At 44.4% G+C, this 23456-nt stretch overlaps 1 protein-coding gene across 1 annotated transcript in view; it reads right to left on the bottom strand.

Moving 5' to 3' along the window:
• LOC124548932 (wiskott-Aldrich syndrome protein family member 2-like) overlaps window positions 1-23456 on the bottom strand; it is a 37937-nt gene that overhangs the window by 4817 nt on the left and 9664 nt on the right. The window contains exons 2-4 of the mRNA XM_047125205.1: window positions 14377-14538; window positions 7068-7148; window positions 6743-6984 (exon numbers count right to left, since the gene is read on the bottom strand). Of these exons, the coding sequence (XP_046981161.1) occupies window positions 6743-6984; window positions 7068-7148; window positions 14377-14538 (485 nt within the window). The remainder of the gene's footprint in view (window positions 1-6742; window positions 6985-7067; window positions 7149-14376; window positions 14539-23456) is intronic.

Genomic DNA, 23456 nt, shown 5'->3' with positions numbered 1-23456 from the left:
CCATAAAATCTGTAAAGCTTTGAAATACTTCAAACACTACAAAGCAAGTGCGAGAAGATCAAACATATGCGGAACTTCGGAAATATGCAGCAGAACCAGTGAAGATATCATTACACTAACGCATAGCGAAAATCTGGATCAAAGAAGTAGTACTAGAACAATGGACTACGACTGTACTCAACCTATTACAAGAAAGAGGACAAAAATCTAATCCAGACAAGCACAGAGCAATTTCCCTTTTAGATATCACATATAAAGCCATGGCAAGATTTCTATACAGTCGTTGAAAGATCAACTTGCATTGGAACTAGGAGAATACCACAGAAGATTTAGACACTGGAGAAGCTGCCCAGAACAGATAATCGCTTTGAAATCGGTAATGGATTTCTATAAAGAAAGACAAAAACAACAAGTCAAACATTGTAGACTACAAAAAAAAACTTAGGACTGTATCCACAAACCTTCAACGATGAAGATGCTACGGAAATTCACTCTCCATTCCAAATTAATAAAAATGATAACCTTAACTCTATCAAGACCAAATCTAAAATACAGTTCAAGGGAGAAATATGTGAGCGATTTATTTTTAAAACAAGGTTAAGAAAGGGATATCGTCTTACTTTTCAGTTGTACTCTGGAGTGCCTGATGAGGGACTGCTGTAACTAAAATGCTAAAAACGTAAGAACTGGAACCAGGACAGAACAAATAAATTGAGATTGCTGGGAATTTGCAGGTGACTTAGCGTTACTCTCCAGTTCAAGAACCCAGAAATTAAAAAAAAAGTCTGCAAAATGTAGCACCAAAAGTAGGACTCCAAACATCATTCGAAAATAGTGATGTAATGACAGCAGATCCAGTAGTAATCAACCACATAACAGCAAATAACAGGGGAATGAAAATAATGAAACCGTTTAAATACCTAGGTGAATTTATAACATGCAGCTTGGATGAGATGCCTGCTTGGTAAGAAACGAATAACTAAATGATAAAACCTGAAAATGAACATGGTTTACATGCAATAAAAAAGTCTATCGTTCAAAACTAAATTAAAACATTACAAGAAGGTGATCCAACTGGAGGTGACATGCGGAAGTGAAACTTTTCGAAGTCGCCCTGAAAAACAGAATCGACAAAATCCTAAAAGTAGAGAGAGGAATAGCTGGAACAGGCATAAATATCAGGAAGATGGTCTATGGCGAACAGTGGCAAATAAAGTGGTGTACAGTCAACTGATGCCCATTACAGATAATATGCAGAAAAATGGATCTCCTGTTTTGGTACACTGAGGAAAAAGAAACCAAATTACCAAGGAAGACTATAGAGAAACTTTGGAACATGAAGCAACAAATGGGATGGACAAAGGAAATCAGGGAGGATGTCAAAGAACTAGAATGAACCTTGGACGGTTTGCAAAACCTACTGAAGTAAATGACCAGAAAATGATTGACTGAAGTGGTCCAATGGGGCCGTGAAAGCAGAAGAAGAAGAAGAAAAAGGAGAAGAAGAATACTACAGCTGCAGATCATCACCAACGTCTGTTGCTTCAGACACGCATGTATGTTCGAAGGAACAGACACCGTAACAATTAATGGGTAAGATTATCACATACGAGGAACACAGCTTCATCTAACTGACAAAATTCCTGCAAATGATGGTCACTTTTACCACAAAAAGCTCATAAACAGCTTAAAAAGCATGCAGAGGATATAATCATTCAGAAATAAATTAAAATGTCATTTAGGATCATTGAGCCCATACGGTATTAAATACTATGCAGAAGCTAGACATAATGAAATTAAAAAATACACAAATCAGACTAAGCAGTTAACCTTCCTACTTTTTGTTTCTGTGTGAGAATATTTCTGCTGTTTTTCATTTTTTTCCTGGATGGGTTGGCGGGGCTTTGAACTTTACTCATTCCAAACTCTACTTCTATCACTTAAAATCTACGCCACTTCGCTTCAGTGAAGCTGATGATCAGGTAGTAATCACTCAATCGATGTTTATCACCACGCCTTTCAAATCGTATCTTCTGTGTTAAGATGATAACAGATTCTTTCAATTAGCATCTTTTGATCAAGAGCCTCACTATTTTGATGTAAATAAAGAGAAAAGTCACAAAAATGAGGATATTTTGACAAATCATGTGTGATAAAGCGTAGCAGCGATATGGAATAATTGATACAGCATAAATAAAATAAGGAAATGCGAATATAGATAAATAAATTTTTCCAAAAATGAATTATACGTTTGGCATAGCATAATTAACGATTATGTGGAATTCGGTGGCTACGAAAAGTAATATATGTTACATATATTTACGAGGGTTATTTCAAAAGTTCTGCACACTGCGCATTGTGGCCGTTACGGTGGCGTGATCAAGTTGTAGTTCATGTCAGTTGTGAACGAGACTTCAAGAGTGACGGTGTACATATGTTTGTTGGTTGGTGTTGATGCATCGTGAGTGACTCAGTTTTGAAAAGGAAACTTAAATCGAGTCAGGTCGTGTCACATGTAGTGACCAGCATTCCTACATCAAAATCGGATCCCTACGTGGAAACAACCGAAAGGAAATTTACAATGCTTTGACAGAGATGCGTGGACGTAGTGTAGTGGACTGTAGCACAGTATCACGATGATCCACTCGATGCCGTGAATGTGAGGTAAGCATTTAAGCATTGATGAGAACCCAAGAAGAGGAAGACCATCAACAGCAACAGACTACACCTCTCAGGTTATTGTTAAAGACATTTCGAGAGATGATCGAAGAAAAATATCCGAGAAAATTGCTTGTGAGGCCAGAATGTTTACAGACTCATAAGTTAAAGACAAAACAGGTTGCTGTCAGATGGTTACCCCATGATCTGAGTGAAGAGCAGAAAACAGGTCACAAGAGAATCGCAGAAGAATAATTGTTTCAACGTTATCTAACAGAAGGAGAACTATTTCTGAAGAGGAATAACTAATCTGTTTATCTTCCTCATTAAGTGTTCTCCTAAGCTCAATAAGAGGATCTTCTCCTAACCACGAAAAACACTCCCGTACCGTAACACCACGTCCTGCCTACTGCGTTGGTGGCACTACACATTATGACAGGTAATGTTCTCCAGGAATTCGCCAAACCCAAATCGTTCCATGGGTTTTCCATGGGGTATATCGCAATTTATTGCTCCAATGACACGTTTCCAGTCATACACTGTTCAGTGGCGACTCTCTTTTGAACCATCTCAAGCGTCCCTTAGCAATGACTACATAAATGTGTTGCTTATGAGGAGCTGCTGGACCATTGTACCCCATTATTTTTAACTCTGTACCCACAGTCATTGCGTTGGACAGATATCTGATAGAGCTTTGGAACAGACGAGTGATTCCTTTCGCTAATTCCATGCCTTTTTTTTTTTTTTTTTTTTTTTTTTTTTGCCCAGAAAGTAATGCACCGCATTTTTTTTCTCACCCGAAAACAATGCTACGAATGAGAAACGGTACGTATGTATTAACTGTAGTCTCCTGAGTGAGCGCGCTTAGTTTCCGTCACTTCCGACAGATAGCGTTTGTGAATATTCCCCACAGTTTCTTTCTGTGCAGTGAGAAATTCAACAACGGCACGTTGCTTGTAACGTGCATCACCTGGTCATCAGAAAGCGGTTCGGCGGAGCTCTACGATTTGCAGCGGTCGGGGAGACTATCCACGACTGTCACATCTGGCATGTTGCAGCGAGTACTTGTTTGGGCCATTAAAGGATGCCATTCGTGGAAGACATTTTGAGGACGATGAGGAGGTGATTCACAATTGAAACAGTGACTCCGCCGCCAGGGCAAGGATTGTTACCGACAGGGCATACGAGCCATTGTTTCGCGCTGGAGTAAGACCATAGAACGGGATGGAGTGTACATGGAAAAATAGGGTGTGTAGATATAACACCATTCTTTCGTGTATGTAATTCTCATTATGTTCGATAAAGAATTGTTGGAAAAAAATGCTTTGCGCTGTGCATTGCTTTCTAGGTAACCCTCGTTCACTCACCTTCGACTGTTCCTGTCCGTCAGTACAAGTGGTCTGCCTGGTACTGGGTTAACTGTGGTGGTTACTTCGCATTTACACTTCAGTCACATCAAGAACAGTCAAGATGGGCACATTTAGAAGGGCTGAAATGTTCCTGATGGATGTGTGAGTCAGGTGAAATCCAATAAGCACATCCGAAGTTACTGAGCTGTTGTGACTAACCCATTCTGCTGTCACTACTTCTACATTGACACTACAGTACTCCCCGATTGGTTTTATACTGGCGGGCCCGCCGCTCCTGATATCTAGTGGTCAATTCCACGTTATAGGGCTGTCCGGATACCTTTGATCAAATACGTATGGAACATCGAATTAACTAATAGTGTACCAATGAAAATATGTTGTTGCTGTGGTCTTCAGTTCAGAGACTGGTTTGATGCAGCTCTCCATGCTACTCTATCCTGTGCAAGCTTCTTCATCTCCAAGTATCCACCGCAACCTAAATTCTACTGAATCTGTTTAGTGTATTCATCTCTTGGTCTCCCTCTATGATTTTTACCCTCCACGCTGCCCTCCAGTGCTAAATTTGTGATCCCTTGATGCCTCAGAACATTTCCTACCAACCGGTCCCTTCTTCTTGACAAGTTCTGCCACAAACTCCTCTTCTCCCCAATTCTATTCAATACCTCCTCATTAGTTATGTGATCTACCCATCTAATCTTCAGCATTCTTCTGTAGCATCACATTTCGAAATCTTCTATTCTCTTCTTGTCTAAACTATTTATCGTCACGTTTCACTTCCATACATAGCTACACTCAATACAAATACTTTCAGAAACGACTTCCTGACACTTAAATCTATACTCGATGTTAACAAATTTCTCTTCTTCAGAAACGCTTTCCTTGCCATTGCCAGTCTACATTTTACATCCTCTCTACTTCGACCATCATCAATTATTTTGCTCCCCAAATAGCAAAACTCATTTACTACTTTAAGCGTCTCATTTCCTAATCTAATTCCCGCTGCATCACCCGATTTAATTCGACTGCATTCCATTAGCCTCGGTTTGCTTTTGTTGATGTTCACATTATATCCTCCTTTCAAGACACTGTCCATTCCGTTCAGCTGCTCTTCCAGGTCCTTTGCTGTCTCTGACAGAATTACAATGTCATCGGCGAACCTCAAAGTTTTTATTTCTTCTCCCACTCCGAATTTTTCTTTTGTTTCCTTTACTGCTTGCTAAATATACAGATTGAATAACATCGGGGATATGCTACAGCCCTGTCTCACTCCCTTCCCAACCACTGCTTCCCTCTCATGCCCCTCGACTCTTATAACTGCCATCTGCTTTCTGTACAAACTGTAAATAGCCTTTCCCTCCCTGTATTTTACCTCTGCCACCTTCAGAATTTGAAATACAGTATTCCAGTTAACATTGTCAAAAGCTTTCTCTAAGTCTACAAATGGAAGAGACGTAGGTTTGCCTTTCCTTAATCTGTCCGCAGCTCGTGGTCGTGCGGTAGCGTTCTCGCTTCCCACGCCCGGGTTCCCGCGTTCGATTACCGGCGGGGTCAAGGATTTTCTCTCCCTCGAGATGACTGGGTGTTGTGTGCTGTCCTTAGGTTAGTTAGGTTTAAGTAGTTCTAAGTTCTAGGGGACTGATGACCATAGATGTTAAGTCCCATAGTGCTCAGAGCCTTTCCTTAATCTACTTTCTAAGATAAGTCGTAGGGTCAGTATTGCCTCACAGTGTTCCAACATTTCTACGGAATCCAAACCGATCTTCCCCGACGTCGGCTTCTACCAGTTTTTCCATTCGTCTGTGAAGAATTCGTGTTAGTATTTTGCAGGCGTGGCTTATTAAACTGACTGTTCGCTAATTTTCACACCTGTCAACACCTGCTGTCTTTGGGATTCGAATTATTATATTCTTCTTGACGTCTGAGGGTATTTTGCCTGTCTCATACATCTTGTTCACCAAATGATAGAGTTTTGTCAGGGCTGGCTCTCCCAAGGCTATCAGTAGTTCCAATGGAATGTTGTCTACTCTCGGCGCCTTGTTTCGGCTTAGGTCTTTCAGTGCTCTGTCAAACTCTTTACGCAGCATCATATCTCTTATTTCATCTTCATCTACATTCTCTTCCATTTCTATAATATTGTCCTCAAGAACATCGCCCTTTATAGACTCTCTGTACACTCCTTCCAACTTCCTGCTTTCCCTTCTTTGCTTAGAACTGGGTTTCCATCTGAGCTCTTGATATTCATGCAAGTGGTTCTCTTTTCTCCAAAGGTCTCTTTAATTTTCCTGTAGGCGCTATCTATCTTACTCCTAGTGATATGCGCCTCTACATCCTTACATTTGTCCTCTAGCCATCCCTACTTAGCCATTTTGCACTTCCTGTCGATCTCATTTTTGAGACGTTTGCATTCATTTTTACCTGCTTCATTTACTGCATTTTTGTATTATCTCCTTTGATATATGGAATGTAGAATATGGGCGTACTATGTCAGTAACAGTCAGTTTAATAACTTACGCATAACTTACTTAAAACAGTTCAATAACTTACGTAACTTACTATGTTACAATACATTCAAATTTCATGTGAGTTTGCTTATGTTTCCCTGCCTAAGTGCTACTCGTGTTACTTTTTTCATATATATATTTTTTTAATAACTGCATAATTTCTTATCAAAGATGCACGAAGGTACTCTGACAGCAGAGCAAGTGGTGCGCTACCTTGACGTCCGCTGCGATGAGCGTGAGGCCCTCCGGCGGTGGAGGGGGCGGCTCCGGCGGGCCAGACATCACAAGGCGGCGCAGCAGGTCGCTCCCCATGGACAGCAGAGGCAGTGGGACCGGAAGAGACTCCCCGAAGACAGGCGGGACCTCGTTGTAAACATCACCGTCTCCTTGTCCGAGGTCTATCCGTATCACAGCGACTCCATCTTCGGGATCCTCTGCCTTTGTATCTTCATTGCCTAGCGGGGAGTATGCATGTACAGTTGAAATAATCAATCAGTAAGACAGAATTCATGTTATTATTCCTCTATCGGACACTCACCGTGGTTGTGGGCAAAGTCTGGACAAACAGTTATGTACGTTGTTCCAGTGCCACAGAGAGAACTGTTCACCTTCTTGAAATCTGCGAAAACAAATGGAAACGAATAATGATTACTTAGGTCCCACACTAACAAAAGTTGCACCGTATCTTAACGCAACTGTAGTTTTTAATTGATAGTGAGAGTACAAAATATTTTGTAATTTGAAACAGCACATAATGATGACAATAAATTTGTTTATTGGTATTCGTAGGTTTGGTAGCACCACTTCAGTAGGAGTGTAAGTGACTGTAATAGATCTTTGTATAGCGTGGCTTCTTCTTTGTGTTGTATGATGATGATGATGATGCGAGATGGGAAAGAATGAAGTTCAGAGCCGGCACACGCCCGACTCGAGTAACAACTAGGGGGCAGCCGAGATTATGGTCCATATCCGATGGACGGCTCATCATCAACAGTGTCGCATGCCCTCACTTCAAGCGAGTAACAACTAGGGGGCAGCCGAGATTATGGTCCATATCCGATGGACGGCTCATCATCAACAGTGTCGCATGCCCTCACTTCAAGCGAGTAACAACTAGGGGGCAGCCGAGATTATGGTCCATATCCGATGGACGGCTCATCATCAACAGTGTCGCATGCCCTCACTTCAAGAGACACTGCGGAGAGATCCTGAACTGAACCTAGGACATTGGTGCAAAGTCTGGAACCGCGTGACCGCTACGGTCGCAGTTTCGAATCCTGCCTCGGGCATGGATGTGTGTGATGTCCTTAGGTTAGTTAGGCTTAAGTAGTTGTAAGTCTCGGTAACTGGTGACCTCAGAAGTTAAGTCCCATAGTGCTCAGAGCCATTTGAACCATTGGTGCAAAGACTAGTGATCAGGGACTCCACGCCACCACTTCTCCTCCTCTTGCCGGCCAAATACTGGCAACCAAAAATCCATCACCCGTATTCGAATCTGCTTACCTCCAGTCGAGCGCCACCGCCTGCGACAGTGATCTCGACCACGAAGACGGGTCATGAGATGTACATCAAAACAAAATAAAAACTGTACCTGTAAGGCTACTGCCTTTCGTAGGATTAGATAAGTGACAGCTGATAGTCGTATGGGTATTCGGTGTGTCGCCAACTCCACGAAAATTAACCCATGTAGTATGATCCTGTGATCTTGCTTAGCACAAACGCACACTCAGATTTTATCAGTGCATGAATAATGACCACTTCTGGGGAATGGGGGAGTTGGAGAAGAGATCGGTCACGGCTTTGAGGAAAGATTCTTAATTCGTGTACGTCGCAAATTTGTCATTGTATAAACTTGGGATCTAGATCAATAAGAAATTTAATATTCAAAATAGAGATCCCTGTGTCACAGACTTGACCATTTCATGTATTGTAGACATTTGAAGTAAGATAATAGAAAAAGGTATTCCCTTTTCGTTTCAATACTAGTGACACCTTCACGTGTCTGTATATGGCGTGGAATGGGTTGCAGAGTGTGGCAACTGCATGTTGGTTGGTTGATTTTGGGGAGGGGACCAAACAGCGAAGTCATCGCTCCCATTGTATTAGGAAAGGATGGCGAAGGCCGTGCCCTTTCAAAGTTTCAAAGGAACCATCCCGACATTTGTCTGAAGCGATTTAGAGAAATCAGGATGGCCGGACGCTGGTTTGAACCGTCGTACTCCCGAATGCGAGTCCAGCGTGCTGACCACTGCGCAACCTCTCTCGGTGCAACTGCGTAGCAGATGAACGAGCGTTCCTACTGTCTCGACAGAGCCCGGCAGTCTGTCTTTCTCTTAAACTGGAAATAAACGCAATGTTTCATTATTAATGATTACTTAATTTCACATTTTTGAACGTTATGAACCTGCCTAGTGGTAAGAATGAAAGTTGTAATCTGATGAACTTGAAGTAGAAATAATAATAATAATAACAAATAAAAGCCGGGCAGGTGCGAGTAGGGCTCAGGCACTGATGGTTCAGTTCAAACTTAATTACGAATACAGATAATAATAATAATAATAATAATAATAATAATAATTTAGTATGGCTCAGTGGCCTGGTGTAAGTCTTCGAACTGGACACCACTTCGGCGATTTGCCAACATACGAAAATATAACCTACCCTAGTTTCCAACTGGGGAAAGGAGGCCTACAGTTTAATGTGGAATCCGAACAACTTATTGCTTTTGGCGACTCCTCACATTCTTGAGAAGTGAAGGCAGGGTTAAGACGAAGACTGACAAACCCGTGATTCGAACAAGATTCGATCCCGCGTCCTCTTGGATTCCAAGCACGCGCTTAACCCCTAAACGACCAGATCCTACATGTGTATAAACACTTCATCTACAGGTTTTGCTTAGTAAGTTTGCGAGTATCGAAATACTCGACATACATGGCCGTATCTTTTGAGTACATTGACTAAGAAGTCTAAATTGTTTACGCAGCCAAGAGACGGCAGATCTTAGCATTTGAGATAAATTTCGACTTGACTCCTCTACCGCCGCCCGCTGTGGCCGAGCGGTTCTAGGCGCTTCAGTCCGGAACCGCGCGACCGCTACGGTCGCAGGTTCGAATCCTGCTTCGGGAATGGATGTGTGTGATGTCCGTAGGTTAGTTAGGTTTAAGTAGTTCTAACTCTAGGGGACTGATGACCTAAGATGATAAGTCCCATGGTGCTCAGAGCCATTTGAACCATTTGAACTCCTCGAGAAGAAGGGTTCTTAAGAGAGGGGCAGGCGGACAGACGGAGAACAAACGACAAAAAGAATTATGTGATATAATATAATTTTTTTCCTTTACTTGTACTGTGAAACCTTGCTTCTTATCAAATTTTATGCTTCTGCGTCAACGGGAAGTACCCTATAAGTTTTGATGAGTGAGTTTGCGAGTATTAAAGTCTGTGACAGTATGTGACATAAATGACCGTTTCTTTTGCTTGCACTGACTTAGAAATTTAAGTTTCTGACACCGCCAAGGAGCCACAGCTCTTAGTATGTGACATGAATTTGAAATTGACATCTCTACACGTTCCTGAGAAAAGGGGATCTTAATAGACCGACAGACAGACATACAGATAGACAGAGGGGGAATAAAGTTATTCTATATCGGTTCAGTTTTTACCGAGTGCGGCACGGAACCCTAATTAATAATAAAAGTATATGAAAATACAGGGTGTATCAAAAAGAATCGTCCGATTTGGCACGTCTCTATTTCTTAATCTAACAAACACATGCAATAAATTTTGCTTTTTTATGAAAAGGAAACTCAAAGAGCTTTCCCTCATTCCTTTTCATAGGTGTTCAAAATGCCGCCTTGAGATGCACGGCCTATGTCAATGTGGTATTCATATTGTTCCCACACTGCAGCGAGCATGCCTTGAGTTACAGCTTGCACAACTGCTGTTACGCGATGTCTCAGTTCATCCACTGCTGTGGTGACGAGGCACATAAACGGAGTCTTTTATAAACCCCCACAAACAATAATCACATAGTCAGGTCTGCTGATTTTGGAGGCCAGTAATGTAAGGCTTAATCATTTGGTCCAGTGCGACGACCGATCCATTTTTTTTCTTTATTGTGATTTCATTCCCCTGCCCCATATGGGCAGGGGAGGGCTGTCAGCTGGACAATACGCCGCTCTTCAGCCGAGTGGCATGACAACTTAAAATAAGAATAAAATGTTACATACATAAGGCGATAAAGGGGAACTTAAAACAGAATAACGGGAGAAAATGGAGGTAAAAAATATAGACCAACACGGAGACGTTCATGGAGGACAGTTTAAAAAAAAGTCACCAGAAAGTTAAAAAACACAGTTGGCGATTCTCCAAAACTGAATGGACATGCACTCGTTAAAAGTCGGCCACAGTAGTAAAAACACTCCGGAACAACACACTTAAAACCCACTTGGAGCACACACGACGAAGGATAAACCTGCCAGGCGTCACCTGCCGAGGGAAAGGGCAGAGAGGATGGAAAAAGGGGCAGCAGGGGAAGAGGCGGGATGAAGAGAGGAGGGGAATCAGTGGGTACACGAAGAGGCGGGAGACACGTGGGGCGGGAGATGAAGAGGGAAGACAGGGCAGGATGCAGAGACACTGAAAGGAGGCACAAGAGATGGAGGGGGAATAGGAGGGGGAAACCGCTCAGGAGGAGGGAGGGGGAGGAGAGGGAGCCCTGAGGAGGAGGCAGGAAGATGGGGTTAGAGTTGGTAGGAAGAGTAGATGTCAGGGCAAAGCTCATCATCCGGGAGGGGTAGACGGTGGAATTTGCATTGGGAAATGAGATGAAGGGTGTGGAGATGGAGAGAGGATGGGACACAACGGTAAAGGCGCAGCAACTGGGGGGGGGGGGGGGTGGAGAGGATGGGAGACACCAGGGGGTGAGGGGAATTAAAGTGGCAGACAATATATAGTGTGCGGATGTGTTCAAGGAAAAGGAGAAGGTGGGGGAAGGGGATGAGGTCGTAGAGGATGTGCGTGGGGGACGGAAGGCGGATGCGGAAGGCGAGGTGGAGTGCATGGCGTTCGAGGATTTGGAGGGCTTTATAGAACTGGGGGTGGGGGGGGCGGAAATCCAAGCTAGGCTGGCATAACAGAGGATGGGGCGGATCAAGGATTTGTAGGTGTGAAGGATGGAGCGATCCATCGTGCAGTAATCCTTTGATTTAAAAATTCCCGCACTTACAGATGCCAGTGAGGCGGTGCCCCATCCTGTTAGTAAACAAAGCCATTCGAGTCAGTCCCCAACTGAGGGAAAAGAAAGTTCTCAAGCGTATCGAGATATGTGCTTTCTATAAAAGTGTTCTCGGCAAAGAAAACGTAGAACACAAAACACTTTCACTTCTCCCAACACCATTTTTGTCAGAAATGTAGTGGGCACACAATGCTGCCACCTTGCGGCAACTATGTAAGACTCGAGAGTTTGCCCTTTCCGACAGTACGTTGTTCAGCATATCTCAAATAACATAATAGTCATGATGTTTTTAAAGGATGATCCTTTTTGATACACCCTGTGCAATAACACCCGCCATGGTTACTTATAACACGCCAAAAATTCATGTAATATTACAGCAGCGTGGCAAGAACACCTAGAAAGAATTTATCTCAATCGTAGGAGGTAGCGTACAGCCTTTAAGCATCAGTATGTACCATAATTTTCACTAACGGCATCTACTCAGACCTGTGGAAGACTTCCTCTTCTTCTTCAAAACCAACAAATACCCTTCCGTCGCCTCTTCCTATCATTCCATCTGCCTCACGTCCATCTTCAGTAAGGTCTTCGAATCCATCCTCTACCATCATATTCATCAGCACCTTAACCAGCACCATCTCCTCCCCATTACCCAGTGTGGCTTCCAACCCTCCTTCTCTGCCGAAGACGAACTCCTTAACCTCAGTCACCTTCTCGCCTTCCAGCTTAACTCCCATCGCTCTGCCATTTTTGTTTCCCTCGACCTCCAAAATGCCTATGACCATGTATGGCATCCCGGTCTCCTTTAAACTGCAAACCTACGCCCTGCCTATCAGTTTTGTCTGTCTGGTCGCTTCCTTCCTCTCAGGCTGTCCTTAGTATGTCACCCTCCACAACACCAACTCCTGTATCTCTTATCCCAATGCTGGGATCCCCCAGGGCTCCGTCTTCTCCCCTCTCCTCTATCTCCTGTACACCGCTGATATGCCCAAGCCACCCCTATCTGTCATCCTTCTCCAATATGCTGATGACACCACCTTCCTGGCTCTCTATCCTACCCTTCAATGGTCCCAATGCACCCTCCAAACCCACCTTCACCAGTTCACCACTTAGTGTAACAACTGGTTCCTTCGTCTCAACCCCTCCAAAGACCAGGCAATCATCATAGACCGCACCACTCATCCTTCTGTCTCCATGACTTCTATCTCACTCTTTATGGTTCTCCCATCCAGCTCACCCCCACCCTGAGGTACCTTGGCCTCACCCTCGACCATCACCTCACCTGGACCCCTCACCTCCTGACCATCCAGTAGATAGCCCATTCCCGCCTCCGCCTCCTGAAACTCTTGTCTGGCCAGTCATGGGGATTACATCCTTCCACCATCCTCCACACGTATAAATCTCTCATCTGTCCTATCCTCTGTTATGTCAGCATTGCCTGTATCTCCACACCCACCTGCTTTTACAAGACCCTCCAAATCCTCAAACACCATGTGCTCCGCCTTGCCTTCTGCAACCACCTTTCTTCCCCCACATGGCTCCTATATGACCTCATCCCTTTCCCCGACTTCCTCCTTTTCCTCCAATATGTCTGCATCCTTTACACTGCCCATAGGCTTGATTCCCCCACCCCCTGGTTTCCTTCTTCCTCTCCACCCCCACCCATTGCGATGCCTCTATCGCTGTATCCCACCCTCTCTCCACCTCCACACACTCCATCTCCTTCATCAGGGCAATTTACAGCACCTCCGATCCTGGATGTTGAACTTCGCCACGACGGCTACCTTCCTTCCAACTGTAACCTGTCCTTGTTTCCTCCTTTTCCCCTCTGTGTCCCTGCACCCCCTCCTCAACTATGTCCCTCCCACATCCTTCCCTCCTCAGCCCTCTTTGACGTGCCCCTACCTGTCTCCCCCCTCTACCACCCCTCCCTCCCTTCTTCCCTTCTCCCTCATCTCCGTGCCCTGTGCAGATCCCGTGTTTTGCTCATCGTCATCAGTGTGCTACGTCAGTGTTGTGTTTGGTGCTGTTGTCCTGTGCATCAAGACCTGTGGTTTTAATTTTGTCCTCGACCTGTTTATCGTCCATGACTGTTCTGTGCTACGCCGACCGTCACGTGGCTGTTTTATTTCGTTTCATGACTTTTCTGCTATGGCTGTACTTTGCCCGGTGCCTTTTAATCAAGTGTGTGTTTTTTTGGTGTGAATGACTTTTTTTAGATTTTAATCTCTAATTAACAGTCACCACTTTGAATGCTTTCTTTTCTTCTGTTCTGCCTATTTTGTTTTCTATATTCCGCCATGTTTTCTTCTGTACATTGTTTTAAATGTCTTCCTGTCTATTTTTGTCTCTCGGCTGAAGAGCAGCGCTTATGTTCCTGCCAGCCCACCCCTGATGGGGAATGAGATAATAACAAAGGAAAAAAAAGAAAAAAAATGAATTTGTATCAAAAACAAGATAACGTTCCTCAGTTTTAGCCGCATTGGAAATTAAGAAACACATGCAAATAAGTATCAAACCGTAGGGAAACTAGTGGGCTGCGTTAAAAATCTGACTCTGCAGGCCACCGGGTAATTCATTCACATGCTGCTGGACAGCGAGAGGTAGTTGCTCTCACCTGTAGTCATCCTGCAGTTGATACATCGCAGAACGCACTCGTCGGCGAACAGCGCCATGTTTCCGGTCTCCTCGTTCAGCGCACACAGCGGTCCAGCGACGGGCAGGCACTCCACCGAGTCGCACTGGTCATCCGCAGCAGACTGCCAAACGCTCAGCGACGCTGCAACAAACATTACGAAGTATCGCGTCAAACAACAGTATTTCTGCTGCTCCCCCCCCCCCCACCCCCCTCCACACACACACACACACACACACACACACAATGGTTACTCGTCCCTAATCTACAGAATGTGTAGAGTCCAGAGTGGACAAAAGGGTTGCCACCAGTCTCTACTAATGCATGGCCGAGGTCAGTACACTAAGTAAATTAAATCAATAGTTTTAACATCAGATTCGGGGATTCAGGAAATTACGTTTCGTTTGATATGCGTCTCGAGTTGATTAAATTTTTATTTCAAAAGTTGTCATAATTATTCTTCAGTTATTCGCTATCAGACTAATTTTCACCCGATGATATGGAATCACCGTCGCCTTGCCTAACCAGCGGACTATGGGCTCGTGGGGGTGGACGAATTTTCCGGGTTCTAATTTGATTAATTCTACAGTGTCGCAAGATGGCGAATATTCGCTGGGGATAGGCAGCCGACAGTTTCAAATTCAGGCCACAACTACTTGCCTCGGAAGCACGAAAGGGGTCCATCGTTTCCGCGGAATTTGCCGCCATTTCGGCATTCCCAACACCAGCGCCGAGGGCTCTGCAACTGCGTAAGGGAGCTAACGTAACCACAGCGTTGGTTAGGTTGGCTATACGATGCTCTGCTTGTCGGGGGAAGCGAGCTGCGTCGAGGGCTCCTCGTCCACAGAAGTGACGAGGGACGCCATGATCGCCCAGTTGCGACTAGCTGACCGCCTTGAACGGAGATGGTCAATTGCGGCGGTTGTGAGTTCGGGACCAGCCACCATCTTTGCGTCAGTGAGCATGCTTTGTGCACAGTTTGCCGCCACGGGCAGCTCCGCTCTTGAGCTTGCAGACAGTTAAATTCATCTCAGAGTTCACATTCAGCAGCGTTCGTAGTTGTGCTGCTAATCATTCAGTGCACAGTAGACTGGGCGCTATTTAAGATGATTCCGGGCTAGTAGTTTCAAGTGGTTGAATTGCCCCGTGCGAGCTTATTTTACCGTTCATATTAATAAACAATTTTCTCCATGCTTTCTCTCCTCACACTCCATCTCAGCTCAAGGTCTGGACCGTTTTAATTTAGTACTTTTGACTTTACTGAATGTTTGCATTTTATATTCTTGTCCTGCACCAGGAAGCAATAGGATCTGGTTTCATAAATGTACAATTATACTATCAGGCTATCGCACCAATTTATGTTTATTGGAGGAACAATAAAGTAGATTGTACCAGAACAGTCACATTTTGCTTTGTTCGTGGCCTCAATCTATTGTCCTACCGAATATGTTAATTACCCATCAACTGAATCGCTGCTATAAGAGAGTTAGTTCGATGACAGCAACAGTCAGGACAGCAGCCGACAGGTAGGTGAATGACAAACCTCATCACTTGCAGGGAAACAAAGAAATCGTCCCACAAGTAACTATTTTACCACATCTCTGCAACTTCACCTTCACTAGTATCCACACCACCGTTTACAAAAGCCAACAACCGATACAACTGCCCTAAAATAGTGCATACACTCTTTGGAAACGAATATATATTTCACTCTGAAGCGTAAAGTTTACGATTGTAGTGGGGCATAAAACAGGATAGTTTGTACTTAATTTTATATGTAAATTACCACTGGAAATCTAATGATGGTAATTAACCACTGTATAACTTATAAATTATGACTTCCTTTGAATAAAATATCGAGTAGTAAACTTTACGATGGTTTAGTAGGAATGTAACATCCCTCCCCCCCCCCCCCCTTTAGAGTTCTAAGGTTAATTAAAGCTTATGTAAATGAAAAGTTTTAGATGTCAGATACATTAAAATGTAACGTAACGTAGTATACGATCATAAAGACCACATTCCACCATAGTCCATCGTCGACAATGACTAAGAACAGAACGACGTACCAAGTGTATTGCTTGTATGCAGTGAGCGGACTTCGCCCTATCGATCTCGAAGGGCACTGGCTTGGTTGCGGAGTATCTTAGCGAGTGGCTGCTTTTGCAGAGTTGAGCGCAGGACACGGTGTTGCTATGTTGTGTTGTGGGTAGCTCTACATTGGAAAGACATTATTATGGAAGTTCAAGTGTTGCTACAAGTGCTATTATAGTGAAGTAATGAGATACGGATTCAGAGAAAAGTGCCACCAGATAACGTATTTGAGAATCCGCCCGTTTGCGTGTCGTATCGTACAACATCAGCCGCGCGGGATTAGCCGAACGGTCTGAGGTGCTGCAGGCACGGACTGTACGGCTGATCCCGGCGGAGGTTTGAGTCCTCCCTCGGGCATGGGTGTGTGTTTGTTTGCCCTTAGGATAATTTAGGTTAAATAGTGTGTAAGCTTAGGGACTGATGACCTTAGCAGTTAAGTCCCATAAGATTTCATACACATTTGAACATTTTTTGTTAATGGTACATACATGCATTTCGGTAGCAATATATCTTCGACTAATACTTGAATATTTTTTTGTAAGTCTGAGAGCCTTATTGTGTTTCTTTAATGCGAGAGACAAAAAAATTCACAGAAAAGTTGCATCATTCGTCAGAGTTTTGTTTAGTTACATACAAAGAAGTAAGGTCATGGCTCAAATGGCTCTGAGCACTATGGGACTTAACTTCTAAGGTCATCAGTCCCCTAGAACCATGTCCGAGACAGGATTCGAACCTGCGACCGTTGTGGTCGCGCGGCTCCAGACTGGAGCGCCTACAACCGCTCGGCCACTAGGGCCGGCTAGTAAGGTTATGGTTAACGTATGCCAATGTGTCAGATGAATGACTACAGACTACTGTGGGAGTAGCTAACGTTTCCTCATGTAAAACTTTGTCACTTATGTACTATTATACGATCCTAGACGAGTGAAGAAACAATTTTCTTCCTTCTACATGCATTTCATGTAATGACGACAACAAAAAATAAAAAGCATCAAACAGTTCGGGCTTCCATAGACACTTTCCTACAGCCACTCGATCTTCATGTACAACAGCTGAAAAGACAAGAATCGAGGGGATGGGGGTTGGGGAGTGTTATTTGTGGTGTTTGAATACTGCGTACCCCTCACCACACATCGTACACTACTGTGTAAGGAGCAGTAATTGAATGACGGCAAGAATGTTTATTCTTATATTGTGTTAGTACACATTAAATTTATTGTTTGCATTAACATTATGAAGAAGTGCAATGCAATAAGTTCAAATGGTTCAAATGACTCTGAGCACTATGGGACTCAACTGCTGAGGTCATTAGTCCCCTAGAACTTAGAACTAGTTAAACCTAACTAACTTAAGGACATCACAAACATCCATGCCCGAGGCAGGATTCGAACCTGCGACCGTAGCGGTCTTGCGGTTCCAGACTGCAGCGCCTTTAACCGCACGGCCACTTCGGCCGGCTGCAATAAGTAGCAGTGCATAAATAAAAAAGTGAATTTATTTTAAAGTCTCAGCTGAAAGATAGAAATACTTTTTGAAATATTTGTACTGCAGCGAACAGCCAACGTCGTCTCACGTGATAAGCTCGAAATTTGTAGACGTACAGAACACTTACGAAAGCGGAAGAATAATTACGTCGATAAGGGACAGCACGGACAGGTTCGCAAACAGGCGCCTTGGAAACACGCTAAAGGGGAAGTGGAGGTGCGCAGTAAAACAGGCGAATTTCTGGCGTTCTGAGTAGACGTGGAGGACAGCGCCTGATAAAAATGGGTTGTCGCAATGGCAAAGACAACTGAAGGCCTACTAAGCAAGCAGTACTGCGTGCTGATAGCCGGCATTGTCAGGCAACAAGGAGGGCAACGTTGGCGACGACAGCTGCATTGCAATGCCTGCAGCTATGTACACGTAGAAATTAATGCGATTTGAATTTGTGCGATTGGTTTAATGAGAAAGTAGATACGCCGAATATCATACTGTGAAAAAAGCGACCTTTACAGGTTGGGCCAAGGCATAACTACGATTTTGCAGATCAATAAATGTAAAATCTCGCGCGCAAATACTCTAAGAGATCCATTAACGTTTGATTACGCTATTGGTGAAAAATCACTGCCAGCAGTAACAACTGGAAAATTTCTTGGAGTTACCTCCTGGAGCAATCTAAAGCGGAACGAACACATTAAATTAATTGCAGGAAGAGCAGAAGGCGGCTGAGTTTCACTGGGAGAATTTTAAGAAAATCCAGTTAATCTACAAAAGCAGTGGCTTATTCTTGAAAGTCTCTTCGGGTTTGCTGCCGGATTCTAAAATCAACTTGACTCAATATTTCGGCGATCCAGCTAGTCGACACCTTCAGGAAAATGCTGTTTCTGTTGGTGAGTCCCGCTGAAAACTGACGCCAGGTTGCAAATCAACGTCCTATATAGGGCACTGGTCAGTACACGGCGCATGCGCCACACATCACAGTTGCTGCCCTCCAAGACAGGGAGGTGGCGCCGCCCTTAGTGGAACACTGCTGGCAACGATATATCGCACCCAGGTCCGCACCGAAGAACGTTCAGTTTTGATGCGAGACAATTCAGGATTCCACGTCTTGCTAAGAGGAAACCCATTGTCTCTGTTGATTAAATTATCCGCCAACCTAATTTCAGTCGCCTCTGTATAGACACTGTTCCAAAAACCGGAAATGTTAGCAACTACCACAGTTTCATCAAATTTTATACTGTGTCCCTCATTTAAGCAGTGTTCTGCTACTGCCTATTTTTCCGGCTGTTGTAGCCTCGTATGACGGCGATGTTCCACACACCTGTCATGCACTGTGCGAATCGAATGGCCAACGTAAGCTTTCCCACCTGACACGGAATTTTGTACACACCGAGTTTTCTAAGCCCCAAATCATCTTTCACAGAGCCGAGTAGTGTCCTAATCTTAGAGGGTGGACGGAACACACTCTTAATGTTAAAATTCCTTAAAATTCTTCCAATCTTAAACGATATGCCTCTAGCATAAGGAAGAAAGGCCACTGATCTATGCTCCTCTTCAGGCACCTCCGGAGATGGTCAAAACTCCATAGCCCGACGAATCTGTTTCTGCTGGCGGGTGCTTAGTATACAAGGTAGCCGACTGGCGCTTCAAGACGCACCTATCGACGCCTTATACTGCGTCCAGGGATAGCGGATCATCCGCTGAGTCACAACGTGGACGAAAGTGTGTGCTGAGTGATCGTCACGGACGGTCACTGAAGAGGACCGTGACGAAAAATAAGAGGACAACAGCTGCAAAAATTGCTGGAGAACTCCATGTCGCACTCTCGAGCAGTGTCAGCACCTGAACAACACGAAAGGAGATCCGCAAGCGGCTGGAGTGAGCTAGAATTCCAAAACCACGCGTCAGTAGAGTTGCAAAAGTACCGTAGGCCACTGTATACGGACATAAGTAAGTGTAGACTAGGTAGTTTTTCTTGTACCTCTGGTCAGTTAAGAACATAACTACCGTATCTGTGTGTTATCTGTGTTGCATACCTAATAGTCGTTGCCCCTTTTCGATTGCTTTGTTTGCGTATGCTATCAGTCTAGGTTTCCCCAGAAATTGGAAGCTGTCAACCGTCAGGAAACTGAAATAGCATATACACTCCTGGAAATTGAAATAAGAACACCGTGAATTCATTGTCCTAGGAAGGGGAAACTTTATTGACACATTCCTGGGGTCAGATACATCACATGATCACACTGACAGAACCACAGGCACATAGACACAGGCAACAGAGCATGCACAATGTCGGCACTAGTACAGTGTATATCCACCTTTCGCAGCAATGCAGGCTGCTATTCTCCCATGGAGACGATCGTAGAGATGCTGGATGTAGTCCTGTGGAACGGCTTGCCATGCCATTTCCACCTGGCGCCTCAGTTGGACCAGCGTTCGTGCTGGACGTGCAGACCGCGTGAGACGACGCTTCATCCAGTCCCAAACATGCTCAATGGGGGACAGATCCGGAGATCTTGCTGGCCAGGGTAGTTGACTTACACCTTCTAGAGCACGTTGGGTGGCACGGGATACATGCGGACGTGCATTGTCCTGTTGGAACAGCAAGTTCCCTTGCCGGTCTAGGAATGGTAGAACGATGGGTTCGATGACGGTTTGGATGTACCGTGCACTATTCAGTGTCCCCTCGACGATCACCAGTGGTGTACGGCCAGTGTAGGGGATCGCTCCCCACACCATGATGCCGGGTGTTGGCCCTGTGTGCCTTGGTCGTATGCAGTCCTGATTGTGGCGCTCACCTGCACGGCGCCAAACACGCATACGACCATCATTGGCACCAAGGCAGAAGCGACTCTCATCGCTGAAGACGACACGTCTCCATTCGTCCCTCCATTCACGCCTATCGCGACACCACTGGAGGCGGGCTGCACGATGTTGGGGCGTGAGCGGAAGACGGCCTAACGGTGTGCGGGACCGTAGCCCAGCTTCATGGAGACGGTTGCGAATGGTCCTCGCCGATACCCCAGGAGCAACAGTGTCCCTAATTTGCTGGGAAGTGGCGGTGCGGTCCCCTACGGCACTGCGTAGGATCCTACGGTCTTGGCGTGCATCCGTGCGTCGCTGCGGTCCGGTCCCAGGTCGACGGGCACGTGCACCTTCCGCCGACCACTGGCGACAACATCGATGTACTGTGGAGACCTCACGCCCCACGTGTTGAGCAATTCGGCGGTACGTCCACCCAGCCTCCCGCATGCCCACTATACGCCCTCGCTCAAAGTCCGTCAACTGCACATACGGTTCACGTCCACGCTGTCGCGGCATGCTACCAGTGTTAAAGACTGCGATGGAGCTCCGTATGCCACGGCAAACTGGCTGACACTGACGGCGGCGGTGCACAAATGCTGCGCAGCTAGCGCCATTCGACGGCCAACACCGCGGTTCCTGGTGTGTCCGCTGTGCCGTGCGTGTGATCATTGCTTGTACAGCCCTCTCGCAGTGTCCGGAGCAAGTATGGTGGGTCTGACACACCGGTGTCAATGTGTTCTTTTTTCCATTTCCAGGAGTGTATAAAGGGCTGGCCTTGTAACCTACGGAACATTTCTGCTCCACATAGTTATCCTCCTATCTGTTACTTAAAAATAAACAGTATTTATAACAAAATTAAAATTGTCTAATTGTGGTTTTATTTGGAAGCTGTTGATTTGTAACTTGAAAGAGATGGGCGTTCTAGTAATAAAAAAATACAGATTTATCATATAGTGATAGAACATGCAATTTACTAAAAAAAAGGTAAAATAAAAAGAGACACAAAACAAAAACACATCAAACAACAATTCAGTACTTGATTGAGATTATATAAAACGTGTTCTGTTGTTCTTAAACAACTTCCGGACTTTCTAATAATATCAGGAAACTATTGCCTTTGATAATGATGAAGAACGTTGTACTGAGTACAAAATAACAACAAAAAATTATATCGAATTTTTTCTTTGTGCATATTAACTATACTTGCATCAAAATTAATTGCTTTGGTTACATAAAAGACCAGAAGTAACGCGAGCAACAAATTTTTATTACAAAATGCAGTTTATATTTTTTATGGATATAAAATACACAGTGGTCTAACACTGAACAGTATGGGGTTCTAATCGTGTGCAAAACAAGCAAACAAGTAAAAAACAAAGAGAAATCGACGGCTTCCAGTTTCTCTAACACCAATTCATTTATGTTTGTTTTCCAACCAATGCTACCAATACTACCGGAAATCCTACCATTTACCACGTCGTTTATGTACTTTACCAAAACTGTGCTTTCGGTAGAGCGCGACTATACTCATCAGTTCAAAATGGTTCAAATGGGTCTGAGCACTATACGACTTAACTTCTGAGGTCATCAGTCCCCTAGAACTTAGAACTTCTTAAACCTAACTAACCTAAGGACATCACACACATCCATGCCCGAGGCAGGATTCGAACCTGCGACCGTAGCGTATACTCATCAGTGATGCAAATGGCGGTAACAGTAAAACGTGATATTGAAGTCATAAAATGTGGACGATGGAGCATTAGTAGAAAGCCATTTGGTCGGATGAGTCTTGTTTTATGGTGTTTCCAACCTCTGCCGGAGTTTACTTCTTGCTGCGAAGAGTGAAACATAGTGGGGATTCAGTGGCGATTTGGCCAGGCGTATCACGGTATTCCATGGGCCCCCTGCAAGATCCCACTACTGCCAAGGATTATGTAACCACTTCGGTTGGTCAGGTCGTCCAGTGGCACGTTGTTTGTTCTTCCTTGTTCACACAGCTCGCATAGTAGAGAACCGATTTCATGAACACAAGGATGAATTGTCCAATCTCTTCTGGCCATCAGAGTCTCCAGATCTCGATACTATTGAGCCTTTGTGGTCTAATTTGGAGAGAACGGTGGGTGATCGCTATCGACTTCCATAATCGTTGCCTGAACTTGTCACTATTTTGCAGGAAGAATGGTATAAGACTACCTTAAACATCAAACAGGGTCCGTATTTATCCATTCCGAGATGACGGGAAGTAGTTTTGCATGTCAACGGTTTTCTTTTGCTACCCTGTTTTAGGCATGCTAATGTGTTGTCTTCTTCGTGTTACGATATTTTTATTCACCCCCCGTTAATATAGAACCGTAGTTCTTCAGATACGCTACGCACGCCACCTTACGGTGCGTGGAAAAGGCACGTCAAGAAAAATCTCTCCATAAAAAAATGTTCTTAAGTATAAAGTTGTCCTGGAAGTGTAATCCTAAAGATTATAATGTTCTACACGCGCATCTATTGAATCATTAATTTAAAATTTCCTTATCTCATCGAGATAAATAGCGCAGCAGTTATTACAGTTTCGTTAGTAAGGGCGATCATCGAGATTTACGCATCCCATGTTTTTGCTAAATCGATCAGTGCAAAGAAGGCAAAGGTGAAGAGCACAAATCTGATATTTCCCCATAATTCCCCACTCCCGA

This window comes from Schistocerca americana, chromosome 1 (assembly GCF_021461395.2).
Source record: "Schistocerca americana isolate TAMUIC-IGC-003095 chromosome 1, iqSchAmer2.1, whole genome shotgun sequence".
NCBI lineage: Eukaryota > Metazoa > Arthropoda > Insecta > Orthoptera > Acrididae > Schistocerca > Schistocerca americana.
This window is presented reverse-complemented; position numbering and strand designations above follow the sequence as displayed.